We start from the raw sequence: 24329 nt of genomic DNA on the forward strand, positions 1-24329 counted from the left end.
GCTGCCAGCTAGGTGGAAGGTCTAAGAGTTATCATTGTTTCCATAGGCGTGAACTTGTTCACAGCTCTTCATAGTATGATTACTTACATGTCTCAATAAGCCTACATAAGTACCTTCAAAAAGTATAAAATAAAAATTCTCAGCAACAAGAAAGCATTGAGTAATAGCTTAAAGTGATTTTTCTCTTTCTGAGTGGTACTTATATAATGGTGTGTTTTAAAATCAATGGTTTTTTAATGCAATGACATAACACCTTAATACTTAAAGGAAAAACTCAGTCTAATCATTTTATTAATCTAAATTCATATTTCAATCTATTACAAAGAAAAAAACAACTTTGGACTCCTTAACAGGAAATTGGTTGTCTACCACTGGAACTCACCTAATCGGTTCTAATTCATTTAAGATTGACAGAACTGCACACATTTAAAGTATCTTTTCTACTTTTTAAGGGCTGCTATACAAACAAATTAAATTTTACTATGTATCAATATTTCTCCTAATGCTTACATTATTTATTTTTAAATAACTGGTTTATCTAAGCCAAATGCCCCTTGAGTCATTCTTTGAAGATAAAGTTGCCCAATGGAGAATTTATGCAGGTTCTGTGGATTTGTGAATTTTTTTTAAGCACCTCAGTAGGATAATCTCAAGCTATTCTTACCTGTGATGGCCTGAAACGTTTTCCTTAGTTATTTCAAGCCATCTCTATCTCTAAAGTTCAGGGATTTAACAAGAATATATCTAAATGTCTTCTTCTTACATCTTGAAGAGACCTTGTGTGTGCCTTATACATTTTTAGGCTGAATTCTTATCTTGGATCCTCTCCTACTAAAAAAATGACAAGTTATTTTCTTTCACTTTTTCCCATTATTTTTGGATGATGTAATTGTCTCTATAGAAGCAAATTATTTTAATCTTACTTTGCAACTACAAGCATTGGATAGAGGCTGCCCAAAATGCTAGGTTAAGAACCTTCTAGTCTTGTCTTGGCTCAGAGGAAAAGATTGCAGGCAAAGATTACTGATGACTGTTGTGAGAGAGGGTTGGGTGGGGAGGAGAGGAGTGAGGAGGAGCCATTTGTTTGCTAGCTCTGCTGTATTACATCATTGTCTATAAATTTTCATATTTAAAATCTGGCATTGAACAGATTTTCAGCTTAGGTCTCTGAGTCTGTTTTCTAGGTCAATAACTTTTTCTTGCACAGTTGTCTATTTCATTCTTATTTTTTTAAAAATGGTGTGACATAAGAAATATACATCTTGTCTCCTTGATCCCCCTTCCTAGCACAGAGTTCCTAAAACCCTTGTAACTTTCTGAAAGATGATAGCGGCATCTTTTGTTATAATATTTGGGTTTTGTCCCCAGTTCCTGAAAAAGCTCTAAAATGATTAAGGTAAGAGGAACATCTTTTGTTTTTCATAACACACCCCTTCTACCTACATCTGAGTTTATGTTAATGAGGCAACTTTTGGAAAGCTCTGAGGATGGGGGAGCTGATTGCCAGGAGAACCAAGCATATGACTAAAGGATTGGAACATTCAGCCTCATACCCCCGACCCATGAGAGAGGGGAGGGAAGCTGGAGGTCACCTATCAATGGCCAGTGATTTAACCAATTATGCCTACTTAATGACACTTCATAAAAACTCTGGCCGAAAATGTTCAGAGGACTTCCTGGTTGGTAAATATATGAAGGTGCTGGAGGGTTGTGCACATGAGAAGGCATGGAAGCTCTGTGCTTCTCCCACAAACCATGCCCTATGCATCTCTTCCTCTTGGCTGATTTTGAGTTTTATCCTTTATAATAGACTAGTAAACCTAAGTGCCTTCCTGAGTTCTGTGTGCCATTCTGGCAAATAATCATATCTGAGGAAGGGGTTTTGGAAACCCCTGATCTATTATAGCTAGTTGGTCAGAAGTACGGGAAGTCTGAACTTGGTGAATGCCAACTGAAGTGGGGACACTCTTGTGGCACTGAGCCCTTAACCTGTGAGGGCTGTGCTAACTTTGGGCCAGTGGTATCAACATTAAATTGTAGGACACCCTGTTGGTGTCCATAGAGAACTGGAAAATTGCTTAGTGTGGAAAACCCACACATTTGGTGTCAGAAGTGTTAGGAGTTTAGAGACATGTGTTTTCCATTATTGGATTTCACACCTTACTTACAAAAGCATCCATTGCTTTTCTGTTTCCACTAATATATTTAACTAGTCTATGATACTAAAATTGTAGTGCATTCTTCCTAAAATTAAATTTTTTCCTTTTTTTTTAGCATCTGGTATTTCTTATTTGGGAGAAGCATTTTTGTGGCTTTGTTTTGCGTTGCAAATGTTTTATGGAATGTAATTCTGCTTTACTTCTTTCCATTTTAGTCATTATGCTTTGGGTTTATCTTCCTGCTTTTAATTTTGGCTGTTGGATATTTTATTTTAGGTATTGATATTGATATTAAGTGGATTTGCATAAAAATATATCTCGAAGTAATCCTTATTGTGTATATATTAATATTCTTTTTCTCTCCTTTTTATTTTTATTTTTTTGAGATGGAGTCTCATTCTGTTGCCCAAGCTGGAGTGCACTGGCACAATCTCAGCTTACTGCAACCTCCGCCTCCCGGTTTCAAGGTATTCTCCTGTCTCAGCCTCCTGAGTAGCTGGGATTACAGGCATGCGCCAACACGCCCAGCTAATTTTTGTATTTTTAGTAGAGATGGGGTTTCACTATGTTGGTCAGGCTGGTCTCGAACTCCTGGACTCAAGAGATCCACCCACCTCAGCCTCCCAAAGTCCTGGGATTACAGGCATGAGCCACCGCACCCGGACTTCTCTTTCTCTTTTAATAAAAATGAGATTATAGTGTATATATATTTTTGCTATTGGCTTTTTTCCACTCATATATATATCATAAGTCTTTTTAGGTCAATATATGAATATAACTCATTCTTTTTCAAAACTGCATATTGCATTATATGACTTATAACTTGACATACAGCCAGGTTATAACCCACATTTTCCCTATTTGTAATAAAGTCGCAATAAACATCTTGTGTGTGTGTGTATGTATTATTAATTGATTACTGCTGGTAAACATGAAAGCTATTGCCTTACAGATTTTTTCCTTGTATGTTGTCATCTTACCAAATCCCTTTATTAGTCCTATTGTGGTTTGAGTCTTCAGCATTCTCTGGGTATGCAAGTAAAACACTGTTATCTCTATTTTGCAGACTTATGTGACATATTTTAATTTTCTGACATTTTAAATAAAAGATTAGTTTGAGAACTTCTGCTATTCCTACCCCTCCTTTATCTTTAAGGTATTCAACCCTTAAAATATAAGAGGCCCACTCAAATATTTCTATAGCTTAATAGTAATTTACTCAACGTTAGTAAGGATTTAAAGATAATGTTCTTTTGTGGGCTAATTTCAGCTAGTTCCATAAAGTTTTCTATTGCTGAAGTTTTATTCTTCCAGGAAACTGTTTCCCTCATGTTTCCATAGTTACACAAATTGTTCATAACTAATTTAACTCTTCATAAGTATTAGGCATGATTTTGAAATTGATAGGATGTGATTTAGAAAATTTTCTCAGGTGGATTATTTTGTGAATCTTTGAGTTGTTTTTGAAGGTATTACCCAAATTTGCTTTTGGAGAGATTATACATAGAAAACAATGAAACAGTATTCAAAAGTTCTGACGCATACAGACAAGGCAGAATAAACTCAATTACCCTGAATGGTGGGAGAACTGAGATGTTCTAACAAACACAGTTGTCATATATACCACACTATATTAATGTAACCACCCTTCAAGAACTAAAATATGTGAAATACTCTTTCCAGTATGAGCAACTCCTGAGTTGTTTAAAAAATACTTCTGTCTCCAAGTATATTAGGAGAGAAACTTGCACTATAGTCAGAGAATTTGGTTTGTATACCAATTTGTTGAGGTTTGCTTTATGGACATAGTGAAATTTCGTAAGTGTTCCGTGAGCAGTTGAAAAGAATACAGTTTGCAGGGTATCATATGCTACATGCAGATTAGTTAGAGCTGATTGACTGTATTGCTCAAACATTCTCTATGAACTTTTTTCTTAATATGTTATTAAAAGAAGTATGTTAAAAACTGCCACTGTGATAGGTTTGTCAAATTCTTGAAGTAATGATTATCATTTTAAATTTTTAAGTATTTGATATACAAAAGTACATATAAGTTTAAAATTTCTGTATTTTCCTAGTGACTTTAATTTCTTATTAATATGTAGTGACTCTCTGCAGTAATGCCTTTTGCCTTAAAGTCTATTTTGTATGATGTAAAATAGTTACGCCAGCTTTAAAAAAATTAGTCCAGTATACATAATTATTTCCACCCTTTTTCTTTCAACCTTTGTGTGTCCCTCATTTATTAAAACTATCTCGGCTGGGCATGGTGGCTCTATCCCTGTAATCCCAGCACTTTGGGAAGCTCAGGCAGGAGGACTGCTTGAGGCCAGGAGTTGGAGACCAGCGTGGGCAACATAGTGAGACCCTGCCTGTACAAAAAATAAGAAACTTAGCTGGGCATGGTGGCACACGCCTGTAGTCCTAGCTACTTGAGGGGCTGAGATGGGAGGAGATTGCTTTTGAGCATGGGAGGTAGTGGCTACAGTCGGCTGTAATAGTACCACTGCTCTCCAGCCTGGTCAACAGAGTAAGACCCTGTCTCAAAACAAAACAAAACAAAACTATCTCCTGTATATAGTATTTGGCAAGAATTTGTTTTGTTATTTAGTCTGATATTGAGTGTACCAATATACTTGGATTCACTTCTACCAACTTATTGTGAACTTTCTATTTAGTGGGTTTTCTGATTCTTCTCCCCCTTCCATCCTTGCCTTCTTTGGATTAATGTTTTTATTCTTTCTCATTCCATTTTCTCCCCAGGATTAGTAGGGAGGTTATATACTCTGTTTCTATTATTTCAGTATTTATGATAGAAAATTCATCATTCATATTTAACTTAATAAAATCTTAAGCTAATTAGTATCTTTACCCATATGCTAAACAATACAAAGACCTCAGCACGCTTTGACTTCAATCACATAATTCCTGATTTATGTGCTGTAGTTGTATGGGATTCTGATTCTATCTTGTTTTAATTAACAAATTAGATATTATTGTGATTATTCTATATTCATTTAGTTATGGCTTTGATCTACCCACCATGATAATCTTTGTTCACTATTGTAGATATTTTTGGTGGGTTCATTTTCCTTCCTATTTTACATTCTTTAGAAATTCCTTTGCGGGGGTCTATTGGTAGTAAACCTTCTCAGTTTGTGTTTATTGAAAACGCCTTTATTTTCTCTTTCTTTTTTTTTTTTTTAGACATAGTCTCACTCTGTCACCCAGGCTGCAGTGCAGTGGCTCGATCTCGGCTCACTGCAACCTCCACCTCCTGGGTTCAAGCGATTCTCCTGCCTCAGCCTCCCAAGTAGCTGGGATTACAGGTGCATGCCACTACTGCCTGGCTAATTTTTGTATTTTTAGTAGAAATCAGGTTTCACTATGTTGATCAGGCTATTCTTGAACTCCTGAGCTCAGGGGATCCATTCGTCTCAGCCTCCCAAAGTGCTGGGATTACAGGCATGAGTTACTGAGCCCGGCCTCTCCTAACTTTTTATCTTTTTATTTTTTATACTGAGTCCCACTCTGTCACCCAGGCTGGAGTACAGTGGCGCGATCTTGGCTCACTGCAAGCTCTGCCTCCCGGGTTCATGCCATTCTCCTGCCTCAATCTCTCGAGTAGCTGGGACTACAGGTGCCCGCCACCACACCCAGCTAATTTTTCGTATTTTTAGTAGAGACAGGGTTTCACCATGTTAGCCAGGATGGTCTTGATCTCCTGACCTCGTGATCCGCCCGCCTTGGCCTCCCAAAGTGCTGGGATTATAGGCGTGAGCCACCATGCCAGGCAGCCTCTCCTAACTTTTTAAAGCCACCTCTCTTAACTTTAACAGTTTTTTTTTTTTTTGGCTGTGTATGAATTTATAAGTTGATCATTTTTGTCAGCACTTTAAAGACATCAAAGTGTTTTGATATCTTCAATATTAGTATCTTTTGGCTTTTTTTGTTCCTTGTGAAAGACAGCTTTCAGTCTGTTGTTCCTTTATAAATAATCTATTTTTTTTCCTCTATGCTTTTAATCATTTGTCTTCAGTGTTCTTAGGTTTCACTGCAAAGTGTGTAGGTGTAGATTTGTCACTACTTATCCTATTTGGGATTCACTGAGCTCCCTGAATCTGAGGATTCATGTCTTTCATCAATTCTAGAAAATTCTCATTCATTATGTTTTCTTTAAATATTTACTATACTCCATTTTCTTTTCTTCTAAAATTCCAATTAGCTATGTATGTTGGATCTACTTAGAATAACCTCTATGTTTTTGAATTCTCTTTCTCATTTTCTATTCTGTTGTCTCTCTATCCTGGATTCTGGGTAATTTCTCCGGTGTTCTCTTCTGGTTCATTACTTCCTTCTTTAGCTGTGTCTAATCCACTGAGGTTTCTAGTTTCATTATTATTCACACTTTTTCATTTCTAGAAGTTCTGTTTGGTTGTTTTTCATGTCTACCTGTCCAGTCTTAATAGTTTCTTGTTCTTTTATCATTTTCAAGTCTTTAAAAACATTTATTTTGGCATATTAAATATACTCATTTTATATTCTATAACTGAACACTTTTTTTCAAATAGAGATGGTGTCTCACTATATTGCCCAGGCTAGTCTCGAACTCCTGGGCTCAAGCAGTCCTCCCACCTTGGCTTCCCAAAGTGCTGCAGTTACAGGTATGAGCCACCATGCCCAGTCTATAGCTTAACAGTTTCTAATATTTATAGTATTTGTGGGATGAATCTATAGAATATTGTTTCTGTTGACAGTGCTTATGGTGGCTTATGCTCATGTCTTTGGTAATTTCTAATTTTGAGGTCATATTCCTTGGAATTTGTGGTTTGGGCTTAGAGTTCCTTCCTCTTTAAAAGAAGAACATATGTTTGCTTCTGCCATGGGGCACTAGTGACCTGGGACAACTTGTAACCAAACTTTCAATTTAGATTTTTTAAAGTCACAAAAGTAGTGTGAATCCTAGCCTTAAATCTGTGTGAGTATAGACTTTTGATGAGGAGTTATCTGAAGCAGACTTCTTTTTAGTTGTTCTGTTCACATCCAAGGCTAAGATATCCTTATTGCCTCTTTCTGTGGGACAACTTTTGCACTCATTGAAAGAGTTGCCCTTCCAAGACCATAGCTCTATTCAGGGGGCTTGAATCCAACCGTTTCTTGTTCAGACTCTACCCAAGACTTGTCTCCTGACCCTGTATGTGTGACCCTTTAAACTTCAGGCTATAGGTCATTAGGAATGATAGGTTATTGGGAATTAGCACTTATCCCACTAGATTTATCCTTCCTTCTTGTTTTGGGAATCAGAAGAATTTCCTTCCTTTTCACACCAGTTTAGCCATCCCATACAAAAATATGTTGTTAAAGGCTTATTCAGATTTTTTAAGTGTGCTATACCAATAAGATTTATCTGAACATCTAATCAGCCATAATGCTAAAAATGAAAATTGAATTTCTTACTATATTAACTAAGACCTCTAAAACACTTATAATAGTTGTAATAGCCATTATTTCTCGTTTGTCCCTAATACCACATCTTTGATATTTCACTATTTAATATGTTCAGTTAGGTTTTATTTAGTGGTCTTTATCATATTTAAGTCGTTTCCTCTTTCTATTTTACTTGAAATGGCTGTTGAAGTATATCAAATATTATTTGAGATCTACTGATATGTTAATTCAGTTTTGCTCTTGAAATTTACATATGCACTCAACCACTTTCAAAAAGACTGATAATATGTAAACAGAGAAAATTCAAGCTGTGAAAACTGTCTCCTCTCCATGGCAGTCCCAAGTTCCCTAGTCCCATTCCATAGAGACTATTACCAGAAATATTCAATGCACACACAAACATTGTATGTGTCCCTTGACACACACACATAGTCATTCTCTACCATGCTTTTTTCTACATAGTAAGACATTTTAGAGGGCTTCTCTATTATTTATAAAGAAAAATAATAAAAAACTTTCATCTAACTTTTGAGTTTCTGAGATGAGAAAATGCCTCTTTCAGTTTAAGAATAGCAGCATATGGGCTGCGTCGGGCTGCAGGAGAAGATGGCGGTCTCCACAGGAGTTAAAACTTCCTCGTAATTTTCGCTTGTTGGAAGAACTTGAAGAAGGACAAAAAGGAGTAGGCGATGGTACGGTTAGCTGGGGCCTTGAAGATGATGAAGATATGACACTTACAAGGTGGACAGGCATGATTATTGGGCCACTAAGGACAAATTATGAAAACAGAATATATAGCCTGAAAGTAGAATGGGGACCTAAATACCCAGAAGCTCCTCCGTCAGTTAGATTTGTAACAAAAATTAATATGAATGGAATAAATAATTCCAGTGGGATGGTGGATGCCCGGAGCATACCAGTGTTAGCAAAATGGCAAAATTCATATAGCATTAAAGTTGTACTTCAAGAGCTAAGACATCTAATGATGTCCAAAGGAAATATGAAGCTTCCACAGCCACCAGAAGGACAAACATACAATTAATTTTAGTGGATCTCAAACTTGTCTTAAATCAACAACCTTCTACTCATGTTAATGTTTTGATTCAATATCACAACGAAAAATACCCACACATTAAGTAAAAGAATTCCAGCTGGTAGACATGACCTGGACATCTGTAAGAATATATTTAATACATGGTCACCCATTATGTTTTCAGGTAACGGGAGGAAAAATGCAGCACAATTTTTTTTCTCTTGTTAAGGCACTGTCATTTAAACATAAACTTGGAGTACTCGAAATAGAATTCAGGTTTACAAGATGAAAGCGTGTGAAGTGTCAGATGACAGTGGAAGCATGTGTGTTTCTAAAAAGTGAAAATCTCAAGAAAGAAAACAGAAATGGCATGCTTTACCCATCTTGCTTAGTGAAAGAGAGCTGCAGTTGAAATGGTTTAAAAAGTAGCAGGTACAATGAATATTGTCACAGATGTGTTAATTTTTGAAGTGGTGTGGGTGTTGACTACTAGTAGTATCAAAAATATGTTCAGGATTGTTTTGATACCTGTATTTATAATAAAAAATGTTGGGGGGAGTTGATGAATTTCTGTTAAAAGCTGTTCTTGTGTGTTACATGTAACAGACATGGTAAATATTTGTTTACAGTCTTTGTTTAACCATGCATTTAAGTTTAAGTGAAGTCAACAAAAAGGAAATAGGTGTATGGATATGTGATTTTGAGATTAAAGTTAGTCTTAAAATGTAAATAAAATGTGGAATGTGTCCTCAGAGACTGTGCCATTTCTATTATGTTGATGTAGTATATGTACAGTACCTTGCTAGGGAAGCAAAAATTGGAATTATGTAGCTTTTCCTGTATACACACTTTTATTCACCCTATTTTGTGTACTTCTTGTGAATTATGATTTGCAGACTATTTCAGAAAAGCAATTATCTAGTTTAATTTCTTCTTTGGACAAGGAGGAGTCCTAAGTATTATATTTTGAGTTTGATTTCACCAGAAATAATAATATTAAAAAGATCTTTGCATTCTGGCAATTCTTTTAGGATTATGGGTTGCAAATTATCCAAATACATATCCCATTTTTTAAATCATAAAAAAAAAGAATAGCAGCATATATCAACAATCCTAAAATCAGACTATTATAGGAGCAGGATCTTCAAGCAGTGCTATTCAACAGAACTTTCTGCTATGACGTCAATGTTCATTTTTTAATTATCCAATATGGTAGCTACTAGCTACATTTGGCTATTGAGCACTTGATATCTGCTGGTGTAACTGAGAAAATTAATGTTCCATTTTAATTGCTTTTAACAGCTGCATGTGGCTATTGGTTGTTGAACTGGATAGCTCAGCCATAGAGGTTTGTAAAGCCACCTTCCTGACTTTACAGGAGAGTGATCGGAGTAGCAGAGGTATGTTTTAGTGGTGAAACCAAGATTGGAACTGAGATCTCCTGTTTCTTCATTCCTGCTTCAATTTTAGCATAGCTGCCACTTCAGCCCAGCATTTTGGGGCATAGAAAAGTGACCCTCAAAGTAAACAAGATCAAACTCTTCAAGATGCACCTCCTCCTGGGGTTCATGGAGTCATCCCCATTCAACATTCACCACATAGAATCAGCCTGGTTTACTCTGGCTACTCATTCCCTACATCTCTAGGTCCTCTTCAAGCTTTTCCCCATCCAAACTGTCACTCCTCTAGTTTGACACTATCCTTTTCTCATGAGGAGATGCTCTGCTGGAGTTCCTTCCACTGTCTCTGAGCAACCCCCATACTGCTCCTATGTTATTTCCTAAAGCCCCATTTCTGATTGTGTTGTTTTGCTCATAAGCCATCACTAGTTGCCACTACCCAAACAATACAGTCTAAAACTCTTAGTTCACGGTCCTCTAATGTGAGCTTCATCTTCTTCCTTTATTTTATTTATTGTTTTGAGACACAGTCTCACTTTGTCTTCCAGGCCGGAATGCAGTGGTGCGATCTCAGCTCACTGCAACCTCTGCCTCCTGGGCTCAAGTGATCCTCCTGCCTGAGTCACCTGAGTAGCTGGGATTACAGGCGACCACCACCACGCCCCACTAATTTTTGTATTTTTAGTAGAAATGAGGTTTCATCGTGTTGGCCAGGCTGATCTTGAATTCCTGGCCTCAAGTGATCTGCCTGCCTCGGCCTCCTGAAGTGCTGGGATTACAGGCATGAGCCACCGCAACCAGCCTCTATTTATTTTATTTTTATTTTTATCTTTGAGACAGAGTTTCGCTCTTGTTGCCCAGGCTGGAGTGCAATGGTGCGATTTTGGCTCACTGCAATGTCTGCCTCCCGGGTTCAAGCGATTCTCCTGCCTCAGCCTCCCAAGTAGCTGGGATTACAGGTATGCGCCCCCATGCCTAGCTAATTTTGTATTTTTAGTAGCGATAAGGTTTCTCCATGTTAGTCAGGCTGGTCCTGAACTCCTGACCTCAGGTGATCCACCCACCTCAGCCTCCCAAAGCGCTGGGATTACAGGTGTGAGCCACAGTGCCGGGCCCTCTATTTTAAATAGACTTTTCATTTTAGAATGGTTTTTAGATTTATATAAAAGTTACAAACAGTACAGACAGTTCCTATGCACTCCGAACTCAGTTTCCCCTCCTACTGTTAACATCCCACATTACTATGGTACATATGTCACAGCTATTTATGTACGACATTAGTACATGACTGTTAACTCCGTATCTTATCTGGATTCACTAGGTTTTTTCTAATGCCCTTTTTCTGTTTCAGGAAACGGTCTAGGATACCACTTCTTCTCTTCATGTCTCCTTAACCTCCTCTGTTCTGTGATGGTTTTTCACACTTTCCTTGTTTTTACCATGACCTTGACAATTTTGAGAAGGGATGGTCAGGACTGCTTGGTTGTTCCTACATTTTTCCCACGGGTAGGCTGGGGAGGAAGACCACAGAAGTGAAGTAACCTTTATTTATATCCTCCCCCTACCCTATCCCCACTTCCACACCCTAATCACGGGAAGCCTGTCACTAAAATCAGCCACTCAAGGATTGTGGAATTAATTGCCACCTTTTTTGAAGGGGTTGCATCTACATAAAGTATTTGAAATTCTATAAGGAAGAGTTGTCTTTTTGTTCCCGTTTATTTGTTCAGTTATTTATTTATATCAGTATCAATTTAAGGATATTTATATTAGACTTTGGATTATAATCCAATACTACTATTATTATTATTATTTTTTTTAATTTATTATTATTAAACTTCAAGTTGTAGGGTACATGTGCACAACGTGCAGGTTTGCTACATATGTATACTTGTGCCATGTTGGTGTGCTGCACCCATCAACTCGTCATTTACATCAGGTATAACTCCCAATGCAATCCCTCCCCCCTCCTCCCTCCCCAGGGACATGGATGCAGCTGGAAACCATCATTCTTAGCAAACTATCACAAGAACAGAAAACCAAACACCGCATGTTCTCACTCGTAGGTGGGAACTGAACAATGAGATCACTTGGACTCGGGAAGGGGAACATCACACACCGGGGCCAATACTACTATTATTAATTTTCCCCCAAATAATTCCAGCTTTAGCCACTGGGAGCTCCCTCAGGTTGGTTTTGGACATTTTCAATGTGTGGCTGCGTGTATATATATTTTTTCTTAGCACTTCTTTTTGGCACTGCAAGATGCTCTAGGCTCATCTATATTCCCTGCCCCAGGTCTAAAATAAGGCATTTCTCCAAGAAGTCCTGGTTTATCCTGTTGGAAAATGGTGCTAAAAACCACGACCTGGGAGCTGGGTCTCATTTTCTTTGTTAGCCTCATATCCCAGTCACCCAACCCTGATGGTCACCTACCCACTGGCTCCTGGACGCTACAGCATTTTCCCTCCATTAGCACCAAAATTAACAGAGGCTTCCTGGAAACTCTTTTGTTGTCTTGGCTAAAGTGCCCTTTCTCCTTCCTTATATGTTTGAGATCTTTTTCTGTAAGGCCCCATTCAAAATGCCCCCTCTGGCTGGGTGAGGTGGCTCATGCCTTTAATCCCAACACTTTGGGAGGCCAAGGTGGGTGAATCATTTGAGCCCAGTAGTTTGAGACCAGCTTGGGAAACATGGTGAAATCCCATCGCTATAAAACATACAAAAATTAGTTGGGTGTGGTGGTGCACACCTGTGATCACAGCTACCTGGGAGGCTGAGATGGGAAGATCTCCTGAGCCCAGGGAGGGCAACACTGCAGTGAACTATGACTGTGCCACTGCACTCCAGCCTGAGCAACAGAGTGAGGCCCTATCTCCAAAAAAAAAAAAAAAAAAAAAAAAGTAACAAAAATAAAACACCAAAATACCCCCTCTTCCCTGAAACCTTTCCCAAAACCTTTCCCAAACTCCTACTTGATCTCTTACAGACCTGTATACTACCAGGCTGTGAGTTTCCAGAACTCACAATTTTCAAAATGCTCCCTCTGGCTGGGTGAGGTGGCTCATACCTTTAATCCCAACAGAGGACAGCAATATGACACATTTACTTTTATATCCCTAAACTCAGCAGTTAGCATATAGCACACCAAATGGTTTTTGCCTAGTGGATATTATTATCAGACTAGATTAAGATCAGTGTAAAATACACCCTTTAGGGTCTATCAGGGAAAAAGAAAACCACACACACAAAACAAAACAAAACAAAACAAAACAAAACAAAAAACCATCCTCCTGTAGAACTTTATTGCCACAGGTAACCTTTTGGTCTCAAGCCTGAAGAATGATATCCTGTTTCAGTCACATGTTATTGTGAAAACCAGAAGGAAGAGCCCTGGAACCTTATGACTCTCATCCCTGAATATAGGCCTTTTCTGTTCCCAGCACATGTACGTGTTCAAAGATAAGGATCAGTCAAATGAAACATACCATAAGGAAATTCACATAGACATCCCAAGCCAGGAAACCTCAATAAGAAACAGGCAGTGGGCCATGTTCAAATGAAATGATGAATTATGTTGTGTAGGCATCGTCCTGGAATCGCTTATCCCATCTCTCACTCAGTCATACCTACTGCCTAAGTGTTGTGAATGTAAATATAACCAGGTGACCGTGGACATACCCGCATAACTGAGGCATTGGGAAATGTGTCCCAACTTTGGATGATTCTGTGACTTTCTTATTGATGCCATGGAGTAAGAGAATATTCTGGGAAACCTAAGGCTCTTTCCTCTATCAATCACCCTGGAAGGGGGTAATCCTGGTCAAGAAATGAGGTGTTTTGGCTGGGGTAGGAAGGAACTTCCTCCTCATTCTGGGGTTGGGAAACCTTTGCTCTGAAGTTTGGAAAGGGCTGGGGCTGCTCCCGTGAGAGGACGAAGTGTATGTCATGAAGAAGCAGGCCAGCATTGCCAGCGGCTACTATTTTCTTGGCAGCAACACCAATAGTGCAGAGAAGTGGCCAGTGTCCCCACAGCAGGGTTGCTGTCCCTGTGGTCTCTCTGGATGATGGCGATGCCCCTTCCCCGAGCTCCCTGGCCCACCTGCATTCATCTGTAGCTGCAGACAGCTCCTAGCACACTGATGGCCATCTCTGGCCTCTTCTTGTAACCACAGAAGCACAACCTGGAAGTTTTTATTTCCTGCACAGGCAACCCTCAACCACAGGGGGAAAGGAGCCATAGGATAAATGCCCTTGTTACCTTGCACCGGGAAGGGTGATTCTGAGATGTGTTGTTACGTGGTTTCTCAGAGGGCCCAGCTATGAGCCCTGGTTGAAATAGGGCTGCTGTTCTGATTAATATACTCATGTTTGGCACTTTTCTCTTCCCCTCTTACATGCCCTACTCAGTTATTTGTACGTTTTAAGGTTACCTCCCATATAAGCTTCCTCCACCCATGTCCTTGTCTCAGCATCTCCTTTGGGAAAACCTAAACTAAGATCTGATGCCAGGGCAAGTGGGAAGACCCAGGGAATATAGGCAGCAATGGGGCAGCTGGGTTGGGCAGCTAAGAAAGAAGGACTAGGGAGAGGCTCTTCTTATAGAATCTACCAGAAATGCCTGGGGCCTTTGAGAAGGGTGATTTTCCTGCAAGGAAGGTAGACACTGCTGTGAGCAAGGGACATGTGGCCACACAGAGGTGAGCCAGGTATGCTGTTGCTCTCCATTGAGCTCACAATTGGAGAACACCCAGCCAGTCCTTGCCAGCCAAGGTCACATGGAATCTCAAGGATGCTCACCTGTTCAGGCTTTCACCACAGCAACGAAACACATACAACCCTCTATCAGGAGGTCCCTGCCTAATATGGTTTGGCTGTTTCCTCACTCAAAATTCACCTTGAATTTTAATAATCCCCATGTATCAAGGTGGACATAACTGAATCATGGGGTAGTGAATAAGTCTCACAATATCTGATGGTTTTATAAATGGGAGTTCCCCTGCACAAGCTTTTTTGCCTGCCATAATGTAAGACGTGACTTTGTTCTTCATTCGCCTTCAGCCTTGATTGTGAGGCCTCACCAGCCACGTGGAACTCTGAGTCAATTAAACCTCTTTCCTTTTTTTTTTTTTTTGAGATGGAGCCTTGCTCTGTCACCCAGGTTGGAGTACAATGGTGCGGTCTCAGCTAACTGCAACCTCTGCCTCCTGGGTTCAAGCGATTCTCCTGCCTCAGCCTCCCGAGTAGCTGGGATTACAGGTGCCTGCTACCATGCCTGGCTAATTTTTGTATTTTTAGTAGAGATCGGGGTTTCACCATGTTGGTCAGGCTGGTCTCAAATTCCTGACCTTGTGATCCGCCTGCCTCGGCCTCCCAAAGTGTTGGGATTACAGGCGTGAGCCACCGCACCCAGTACGCTTTCCTTTTTAAATTACCCAGTCTCGGGTATGTCTTTATGAGCCGCATGAGAACAGACTAATACACTGCTACACCTTCTCACACACTTCTGCCTCTAGGTTCTGGGTCTTTGTTCCACAATGTAATCAACATGGCTTCCTGGATTCCATGTCCTTTTCTTTTTCTTTTTTTTTTTTTGAGACAGTTTTGCTCTTGTTGCCCAGGCTGGAGTGCAATGGCATGATCTCGGCTCACTGCAACTTCTGCCTCCTGGGTTCAAGTGATTCTCCTGCCTCAGCCTCCCAAGTAGGATGCACCACCATGCCTGGCTAATTGTATTTAGAAGAGACGGGGTTTCACCGTGTTGGTCAGGCTGGTCTTGAACTCCTGACCTCAGGTGATCCACCCACCTCGGACTCCCAAAGTGCATGGATTACAGGTGTGAACCACCATGCCTGGCCCCATATCCTTTTCTTGATGTCAGTGTGTGTGCTCCTGGGCTACCAGAGGCCCCTATGCCATTTCCATCATCTTCTAAGTGCTAGTGTTTCATAGTTACTTTACTAATCTCAAACTCAGACCCTGCCAGCTCGCTGCCCAACCAACTCAGTATTAAGGAAGCTCAAGCCCCAGTATGATTAGAAACTGGATTTCTGGGAACAATCATGCCTGGTTAACACCACCATGTAAGGGTACTGTACCTAGGTACAGATGTTTGGTTATTCATGCTGCAGACAACAAGTTAAAAACATCCACTAATATGCCCAAATCTTGATATCTAAATTCCATTCTCCAATAAAATAAATCAGGGCTTGTTGGAAAAGTGATTGATTTCAGGACTGGAGTAAGAAAAATATAAGATGGTCTTGGAGTATCTTATGACGTGAGAAACAAAGGAAATGCTCAAAAAAAAAAAAAATATATATATATATATATATATATGGGCAGCTTGTTGAAAGTGTCCAGGAGGCAACCTGAAAGAGCTCCCAATGGCCAAAGCTGGAAGCCAATGAGCAAAAAAGTGAACAATAAAGTAGTACTGGATTAAACCCAAAGTATAAAATAAATATGTCCACAGTGATATAAATAAATAGAAATGACAACTCTTCCTTTTAGAATTCCAGTTAATAAATGCAGAAGGAATACAGAGAAGAGACCATCTCTGCTAGAACACTACCATAATAATTGCAGCAGATGCATTCTAAATGGATGCTAAAACTAGAGGGAGAGGTTTAAGGAGAACAGGATATTACATAGTCTCAAAGTATCTCTCCCCACATAAATTAATTAAAAAGAGAAAAACAGTCACTTTATAATGAAGAAATATGGCAATATGATACCACCTTGACAATGTGATTGAGGTTAACATGACCAGTGACAGGAAAAATAGCTAGAGGGGAACGTAAGGTCAGAGTGCTCACTCGAAACTCTGCCTCCTTTATACTCACAGGGTCATTAAAAAAAGAAAACAAACCAAAACATTCCCCCTAATCTCTGCTTTCAGACTGATCCCTCCCAGGAGCTCCTGACGCATATATATATATATATGTGTGTGTGTGTATATATATATTTATATGTGTGTGTGTGTATATATATATATATATTTATATGTGTATGTGTGTATATATATATATATATATTTTTTTTTACTACACACTGGCTCACTCCACCTGGTTATCCTACCTGTAGGCTTTGAATATGTATGCCCTGCCTTAGACCTTTGAGATTAGGGTCTAAACTTAAGTTCACAAAAGAAGCATCACCTCCATAGTGAATCACCTTTTCAGCATGAAGGGTGAGATCTGAAATGATCTAATCTGCTTGTATGTAATGCCTGATTTGGGTTGCACAGATGTGACGCTGGATGCTTTTGTAACCATTCCTGGAGGCAAGATTCCTTCATGACCATGTTCCATTACTCTGTGGCCATGTTCTACCTTGCTTGCTCTGACAGCCTAGCATAGAACATTTTGGCAGTTTCAGATCCTGAGTAGATGTCTGCTGGAGGAGTTAAAAGCTGTAGTCACCGGGAGAGATGCGTAGTGAGGTTCCCGGCTTAGCCATGTCTTCATGTGCCAAAGCTTTTTCATTTCCTCTCTGTATTCAGTTGCAGTTTATACGCCCTTAAATATTAACACCATTAATACTGATGTCTGAGAACCAAATCAGTTTAACTTCCTAGAAACTGCATTAGCCATTCATTCGTTCATTCATTCAATACACATTTTTTTTTTTTTTTTTGAGAGGGAGTCTTGGTCTGTCCCCCATGCTAGAGTGCAATGGCATGATCTCGGCTCTATGCAACCTCCGCCTCCCAGGTTCAAGTGATTCTCCTGACTCAGCCTCCCAAGTAGCTGGGACTACAGGCGCCTGCCACCACGCCCGGCTACTTTTTGTATTTTTAGTAGAGATGGGGTTTCACCATGTTGGCCAGGCTGGTCTTGAACTCTTGACCTCAGGTGATCTGCCTGCCTAGGCCTCCCAACGTATGGGGATTATAGGCGTGAGCCACCGTGGCTGGCCTCAATATACATTAAGTGCTAGGCAACATGTGCTAGACAATCTGATGGTGCTGGAGAAGCCTGGATAAATACATAGGACATGGTTCGTGCCTTGGGGAAGCCTATGCACATTTATCTAAACAGCCACAGATGACATGGAAAGTCTTAGGTATGTATATATACTCACATGTATGTATATACACATTTGTATGTATATACACAGGTATATACAAATGTGTATATACACATTTATATGTATATACACAGGTATATACCTGTATTTATATACATACAAATACAGGTATATACAGGTATGTATATACACATTTGTATATATCTACACACATATATGCATATATGTGCAAGTGTATATATAGTCCCTCAGAGAGAGATACATATATGTGTGTGTAGGGGGGGAACATAAAAAAAAGAGTATATGACTACCTTTTCTAAATGTGACTATAGGGCCAGGTGTGGTGGCTCCCTACTGTAATCCCAGTAAGTACTTCAGGAGGCTGAGGTGGGTTGCTTGAGCCCAGGAGTTTGAGACCTGCCTGGGCAACATGGCAAAACCCTGTCTCCACAAAAAACACAAAAATTAGCTGGGCATGATGGTGCATGCCCTGTAGTCCCAGCTACTCAGGAGGCTGAGGCAGGAGGGTCACTCGAACCCTGGAGGTCAAGGCTGCAATGAGCCAAGATCATACCACTGCATTCCAGCCTGGGTGACAGCGAGAACCTGCCTCAAAAAAAATAAATAAAAGTGACAGTACTGTAAAGGCTGTAATAGGGAGGCACATTTGATTAATTCTAGAGATCAGAAGGATGAGCAATAATGGTTTGCCCTGGGGGGTAAAGGAGGAAGGCAGGCCTTAGAGGCAGAAGGACTAGTATGAGCAAAAGTATAGGCATGTTAATATGTGTGGCATATGTAAAAATGCAGCAATGGATACAAAAAAATAGTAAAACCAATGATGACACTTATCGAGCATCTGCTATGTGTCAGGCACTATCCTAAGCACTTTACATGCATTACCACATGGATGAGCCACATGTGTGGGAGTGGCCGGAGGTGAGGCCGAGGAGACAGCTGGGGGTCATCGGATGATGGAATGCTTTGAATGTTGTGACAAGGGGTTTGGACTTTGTCCAGCAGGAGAGAGCCACTGAGAGTTATAAATAAGTACTACAAGACTGGACTTGGGATTTTAAAAGTTTCCTCTGCTAGCTGCGTAGGGAATAGGTGGAGGAGGTGAGATGGGAAGCAAAGAAGTGAGTCTGGAAGTTTTTTCAATAGTTCAGAGAAGTGAAAATGGCAGAGGATGTATTCAGGAGAGGTAGAAATGGGTCTTGCTGATCCCTGTATACATGGGGGCAGAGGAGGAAGGGAGGGGATTCTATGAACTCAGGGGAAGAAACAGCTTTAGAAAAGTGGATGAATTCAGTCTAAGGTAGATTCAGGTAGAGGTGCCCAGAGGGCAGTTAAGGATTGAAGTCTAGAATCTGAGGGGCAGGTTTGGGCCAGAGTTAGATTAGGAGCAGTGGAGGACACCTTAACTCCATTCAAGCTGAAATTTGTCCTTTCAACACTAAGATTACCCCTGAATTCTCCTTTCTCTCCCCTTTGTCCTTACATTTTCACATGAACAGCTGCAAAGTGACCCAGGGAGGAACACACACATGCACAAGTCCACAGATGACAGAGGAACACATACATGCATCTGAAGGTGACAGAGGTCTAAAAATGCATACTCACGCCCATGCATGTAAATATACCTACAGAGGCCACACAGGCATGCTTTTCTGGAGAGAAAGAGGCGTGCTTTCTAGCTATTAATATATAGTGGGGTCTCTTCATCTAGCTGATGACCCTTGGCTGCTAGAAGGAGCAGGCCCACTTGGTCGTGGAGACTCCCTCTACAATTCATTCATGTAAAACATTGCAAGAGGACATCTAAAGCCTTCACTGAGCTGTTATTCCACGTTCCACACATTTGTAATCCATTTCCAGGTAAGCCACTGTAAACTGAGAATAACTCCTTCTAGCTACAAGTAGGTGATCCAACCACCTGCAGTTAAACACACACCCACTGCAGCACTGAATTCTCCTACCGAAAAGCTTCTGCAGGACTTGTCCATCATATAAATCTTCAGCCAGGTCTTTCACAATGATTCTTTCTCCAACCAACACATCGTTAATCCAGTCAATTAATACCTACACAGAGAGAGAGAGGGAACGAGCAATAATAAGAAAGAGTTATGGTTTATTTTCTTACAGACCAGCTTTCTTATCCTAAACAATTAAAATCTAAATGAACTTTAGATTTTAAGTTTCACTTTATTTGAGATAGGGTCTCACTATGTTGCCTAGGCTAGACTCAAACTCCTGGGCTCAAGTGATCTTCCTGCCTCAGCCACCTGTGTAGCTGAGATTATGGGAGTGTTCCATTGTGCCCTGCTTTGAACTTCAAATTTTAAAAGCAGAAGAACTATCCACATGACCCAGTGTGTGCACAGGTAGCTGCAAGTGTGAGCCCTACTGGCCTTCTTAATTTTCAGATGTACATCCTGCTAGTGCTGGTGGCACCAGTGTCCCTGTTAATATCTATGTCCCCTATTATTCCTTACTCTAATGGCAAGCAACATTCACAGTGTATAGCCATGAAAAGGTGGTTCACACCGGTAACCCCAACACTTTGGGAGGTCGAGGCAGGCAGATCATTTGAGGTCAGGAGTTTGAGACCAGCCTGGCCAACATGGTGAAACCCCGTCTCTACTAAAACTACAAAGATTAGTCAGGCATGGTGATAGGTTTCTGTAATCCCAGATACTCGGGTGGCTGAGGTAGGAGAATTGCTTGAACAGAGAGGTCGAGGCTGCAGTAAGCCAAGATTGTGCCACTGCACTCTAGCCTGGGCAACAGAGTGAGACTCTACCTCAAAAAAAAAAAAAAAAAAAAAAGAGTTAAGCATACAGTGATGAGTTTTGGTCATTGTGCACAGTAGTTTAACCCCCACCACAACTGAGATACAGAACAGTTCCCTCCCCCGTAAGATGCTTCCGTAGGCCCCTTTGTACTCAATCTTCCTCCCTGACCACAGGCCTGGGGGAACCACTACAGTTTCGACATTTCTCCAATTTCTTATAAGTGGACATCATCCTTTGTGTTGGATGTCTTTGCCTTAGCATAAATATGCTGCCTTTATAACACAGCAATAGCCAGACAGCACTGCCATCCCTGGGTGGGCTGATGTTGGAGCCTGGAGGCTTTATAGGACATTGTTCCACTGTCCCAAGACAGGAAGATAGCAACTGTAACACCTACTGTATACCAGGCACTGCACTGTATCCAGTACAGTAAGTCCCCACCTCTGTCTTGGAGAGGCTTATGGGGGCAGAAAACTGGTCAACCAAAGGATTATAACATAAAGGGTTCAAATCCTAGGGTGGGAAGGACATGGTGCTATGAGAGTAGAGGAGAGGCCCCAACAGGCTAGGAGTGGGCAGGAGAGATCAGGAATGAGGGGAGGCCTCCAGAAAGCCTTGTGTTTGAGGAGACTTTTTTTTTTTTTTTGTGGTAGGGTCTTGCTATGTTGCCCAGGCTGGAGTGCAGTGGCTATTCACAGGTACAATCATAGTCCACTATAGCTTCGAACTTCTGTCCTCAAACCTTCATCTGAAAGTAGCTGGCACTACAGGTACATGCCACTGTGCCCAGCACCTAAGGAGACTCTTAAAAGAATACTAGGAGTTGACCAGAAAGAGTAGGATTTCAAGGTGGTCAAACCAGCCTAGATCTAGAAAATTGAACCTCCCTCTGGAAGTACGGAGGTAGCTATAAAGTGATCCGTGTGTTTGGTCAGCACTCCAGGGCTCATGCCTATGTGCATCTCCAATCCTCCGCTCCCTCAAACAGGGCCCGAGTGCAGGTTTAGGTCTGGGAGATCAACACTGAAGACTGAACCATTTGGAGCCCATTCTGACCTTGTGCTTACCCTCAGGGGTCTCCTGAGCAAGTAGTAGCTTACCCATTCTAGCATGGTGAATGCCCTCTGATAGGAGCAAGCCCAGGGCTAGACCCTTTCCCCCTACCCTTGCCCATACAGGCCCAGCACCCCGGAGAGGTGCAGCAGCAGGCAGAGCCTGCACCTCAACTGTTCCATCTTCTTCCTGCACAGCAAGGCAAGGGCTTAGGGTCTCACTGGGCAGTGGCAGTCACCTGTGGGTGCAGCACAGACTGCATCAGGAAAGGCCAGATACCCAACATGCATAGCCCAACTGCCTATGGGGCTCTGGTTGTGATCCAGGGGAGTAAGAGGCTGCATGGCGGCCTAGCCAAGGCTGCCTCCTTTCTCTTGAACTCTGGGGTCAGGGCACAGACTCAGGGCACAGACTCCCTTCAGCAGACAGAAGGGACATTTATACATCTCCTCTGACATGACTGCCCTCAGTCCTCCAGTCCCTAGTGAGATGGCCCAACCCTCACATGGGTTTGATTTTACTTCTGAATACTCCTGGCTGACTTTGAAATTCCTACCCATTCATCCACCCACCCTTCCTCCTCCTTCCTTTCCTCCATCCATCCTCCAATGTTTATTAAATGCCTGCTATATGTGATATTCTGTGCTGGGTCCTTGGGGTACAATGATAGAAAAAAAGTTTCTAACCCCAAGAAGTTCACCATTTAGTGAAAGAGACAGAGAAGTCTGCTGTAATATTACGTGGAGACGACAACAGAACTAAGGACAGCATAGTAGCTGTCCTAGCAGCCACGGAGGGGCTGAGCCATGGCACTAGAGTTCAGAGCAAGCTTCCTGGAGCAAGTAGCCATGCTGAGACTTTCAGATGAAGGGCATGAGAGGCATTGTAGTCAGAGTGGACTGCATTAGCCAGGCTTTGGCAGTGGGGAGTTTTGGGTGCACGCATGGGCTGCTGGGAGGAGCAGTTCTGGCATCCCTGTGTTGCCGGGTAGTGGTTAATCTGAGGTTTGAAGAGGCAGCTAGAGCAAGGACGCTAAACACCACCTCTAGGAGTGGACTGCAACCTGAGGTGGACAGGAAACTCTGACAGATCTTGCACAGGGGAACCGCGTATTCAGATTTGCATGGGGAATGAATCACTCTGACATCGTGCTTTTTTTTTTTTTTTTTTGAGACAGGGCCAGGCTGGAGTGCAGTGGTGTGATCATAGCTCACTGCAACCTCTGCCTCCCAGATTCAAGCCATCCTCCCACCTCAGCCTCCTGAGTAGCTGGGACTACAGGCATGTGCCACCACACTTTGCTAATTTTTGTATTTTTAGTAGAGATGGTGTTTCACCACGTTGCCCAGGCTGGTCTCGAACTCCTGAGCTCAAGTGATCCATCCGCCTTGGCCTCTGCAGAGTGCTGGGATGACAGGTGTGAGTGCCTTTTGTCTTAAGTGTAGCCTGGTTAAGCTGAAGAGGAGGAACATAGGACAGGGAATAAGATGCAGGTGAGAAACAAACAGTTTTGGAAGGACAAGCACACACCAGCCACTGCAGGTACATTATGCACAATATGTCACTTCACCTCCTTCATTTCTGCTTGAATTCCGTCTCCTTATTTATGACCATAAACAAACCTTTTGGCTTTTCTGAGACTTGGTTTTGTCATCTGGAAAACAGGGATGAGACTAATTCCTACTTTACTGCCTGCTTTTGAAGGTCCTTGAGAAAATAAGCATTTTGTGCACTCTGGAATCCTGGCCATCGTGAGCTTACCTGTACTGAACTGTCTGGTGCTGTGACCAGCACCACTCACTGGGCATTTGTCACGTCCCACGCTTACATAATTGGTTACATTTTCGATAGCCATCTACTAGACCACCCACTGCCTGAGGCAGGGGCCGCCATGACTTTCTACCTTCACGGAGGGGCTCGTGGGGTGCCTGCACAGAGCAGGTGGCATATGGACACCTGGTGGGTCTGTGAGGCACCTGAAGCCGCTCCTGATTTCTTCTTACCTTCATCAGTTCTTGAAGCTTGGGGTCACTGCGTGAGTTTGGATCCACCATTGTTCGCACCTCATTCTCCTCTTTAAAAAGAAAAGGAATTCAGTGGGGGTGCTGGCACGAGAAAGCTTAAGCGAATTCAGAGACAAGAGTACAGTTACCCAGCATTGTGTCCTCGGGGTCCAGCTCGAAGGGAATCGGGCTGAGGGGCAGGTTAATGGCGTTCATTCCCTCCTCCTGCAGCTCGGACACTGGAAGAAAAGGAAGAGCAGGGTCACATTTCAGCTGACGGACGGCAGGGGGTCGGAGCTCTGTAACAAGGGTGTTAGATATTGACATTGAGAAAAAAACCCACTAAGGGTAGATTACAGCTGTTACTCAGCCTACGATCAATTCATGGCCTTGCCTGGCTGAAAGGA

General features: G+C 41.5%; 1 protein-coding gene and 1 pseudogene across 2 annotated transcripts in view; one reads left to right on the forward strand and one right to left on the reverse strand.

The window, feature by feature from the left end:
* The window catches only part of PARVA (parvin alpha), a 161712-nt gene that overhangs the window by 34028 nt on the left and 103355 nt on the right, over nt 1-24329 (reverse strand). For both annotated transcript variants that reach the window (XM_008006534.3, XM_037999686.2), the window contains exons 2-4: nt 24072-24161; nt 23923-23993; nt 20051-20153 (exon numbers count right to left, since the gene is read on the reverse strand). In XM_008006534.3, the coding sequence (XP_008004725.2) occupies nt 20051-20153; nt 23923-23993; nt 24072-24161 (264 nt within the window). The remainder of the gene's footprint in view (nt 1-20050; nt 20154-23922; nt 23994-24071; nt 24162-24329) is intronic.
* On the forward strand, nt 8172-10320 carry LOC103240045 (ubiquitin-conjugating enzyme E2 variant 2 pseudogene; annotated as a pseudogene).

Source organism: Chlorocebus sabaeus, chromosome 1 (assembly GCF_047675955.1).
Source record: "Chlorocebus sabaeus isolate Y175 chromosome 1, mChlSab1.0.hap1, whole genome shotgun sequence".
NCBI lineage: Eukaryota > Metazoa > Chordata > Mammalia > Primates > Cercopithecidae > Chlorocebus > Chlorocebus sabaeus.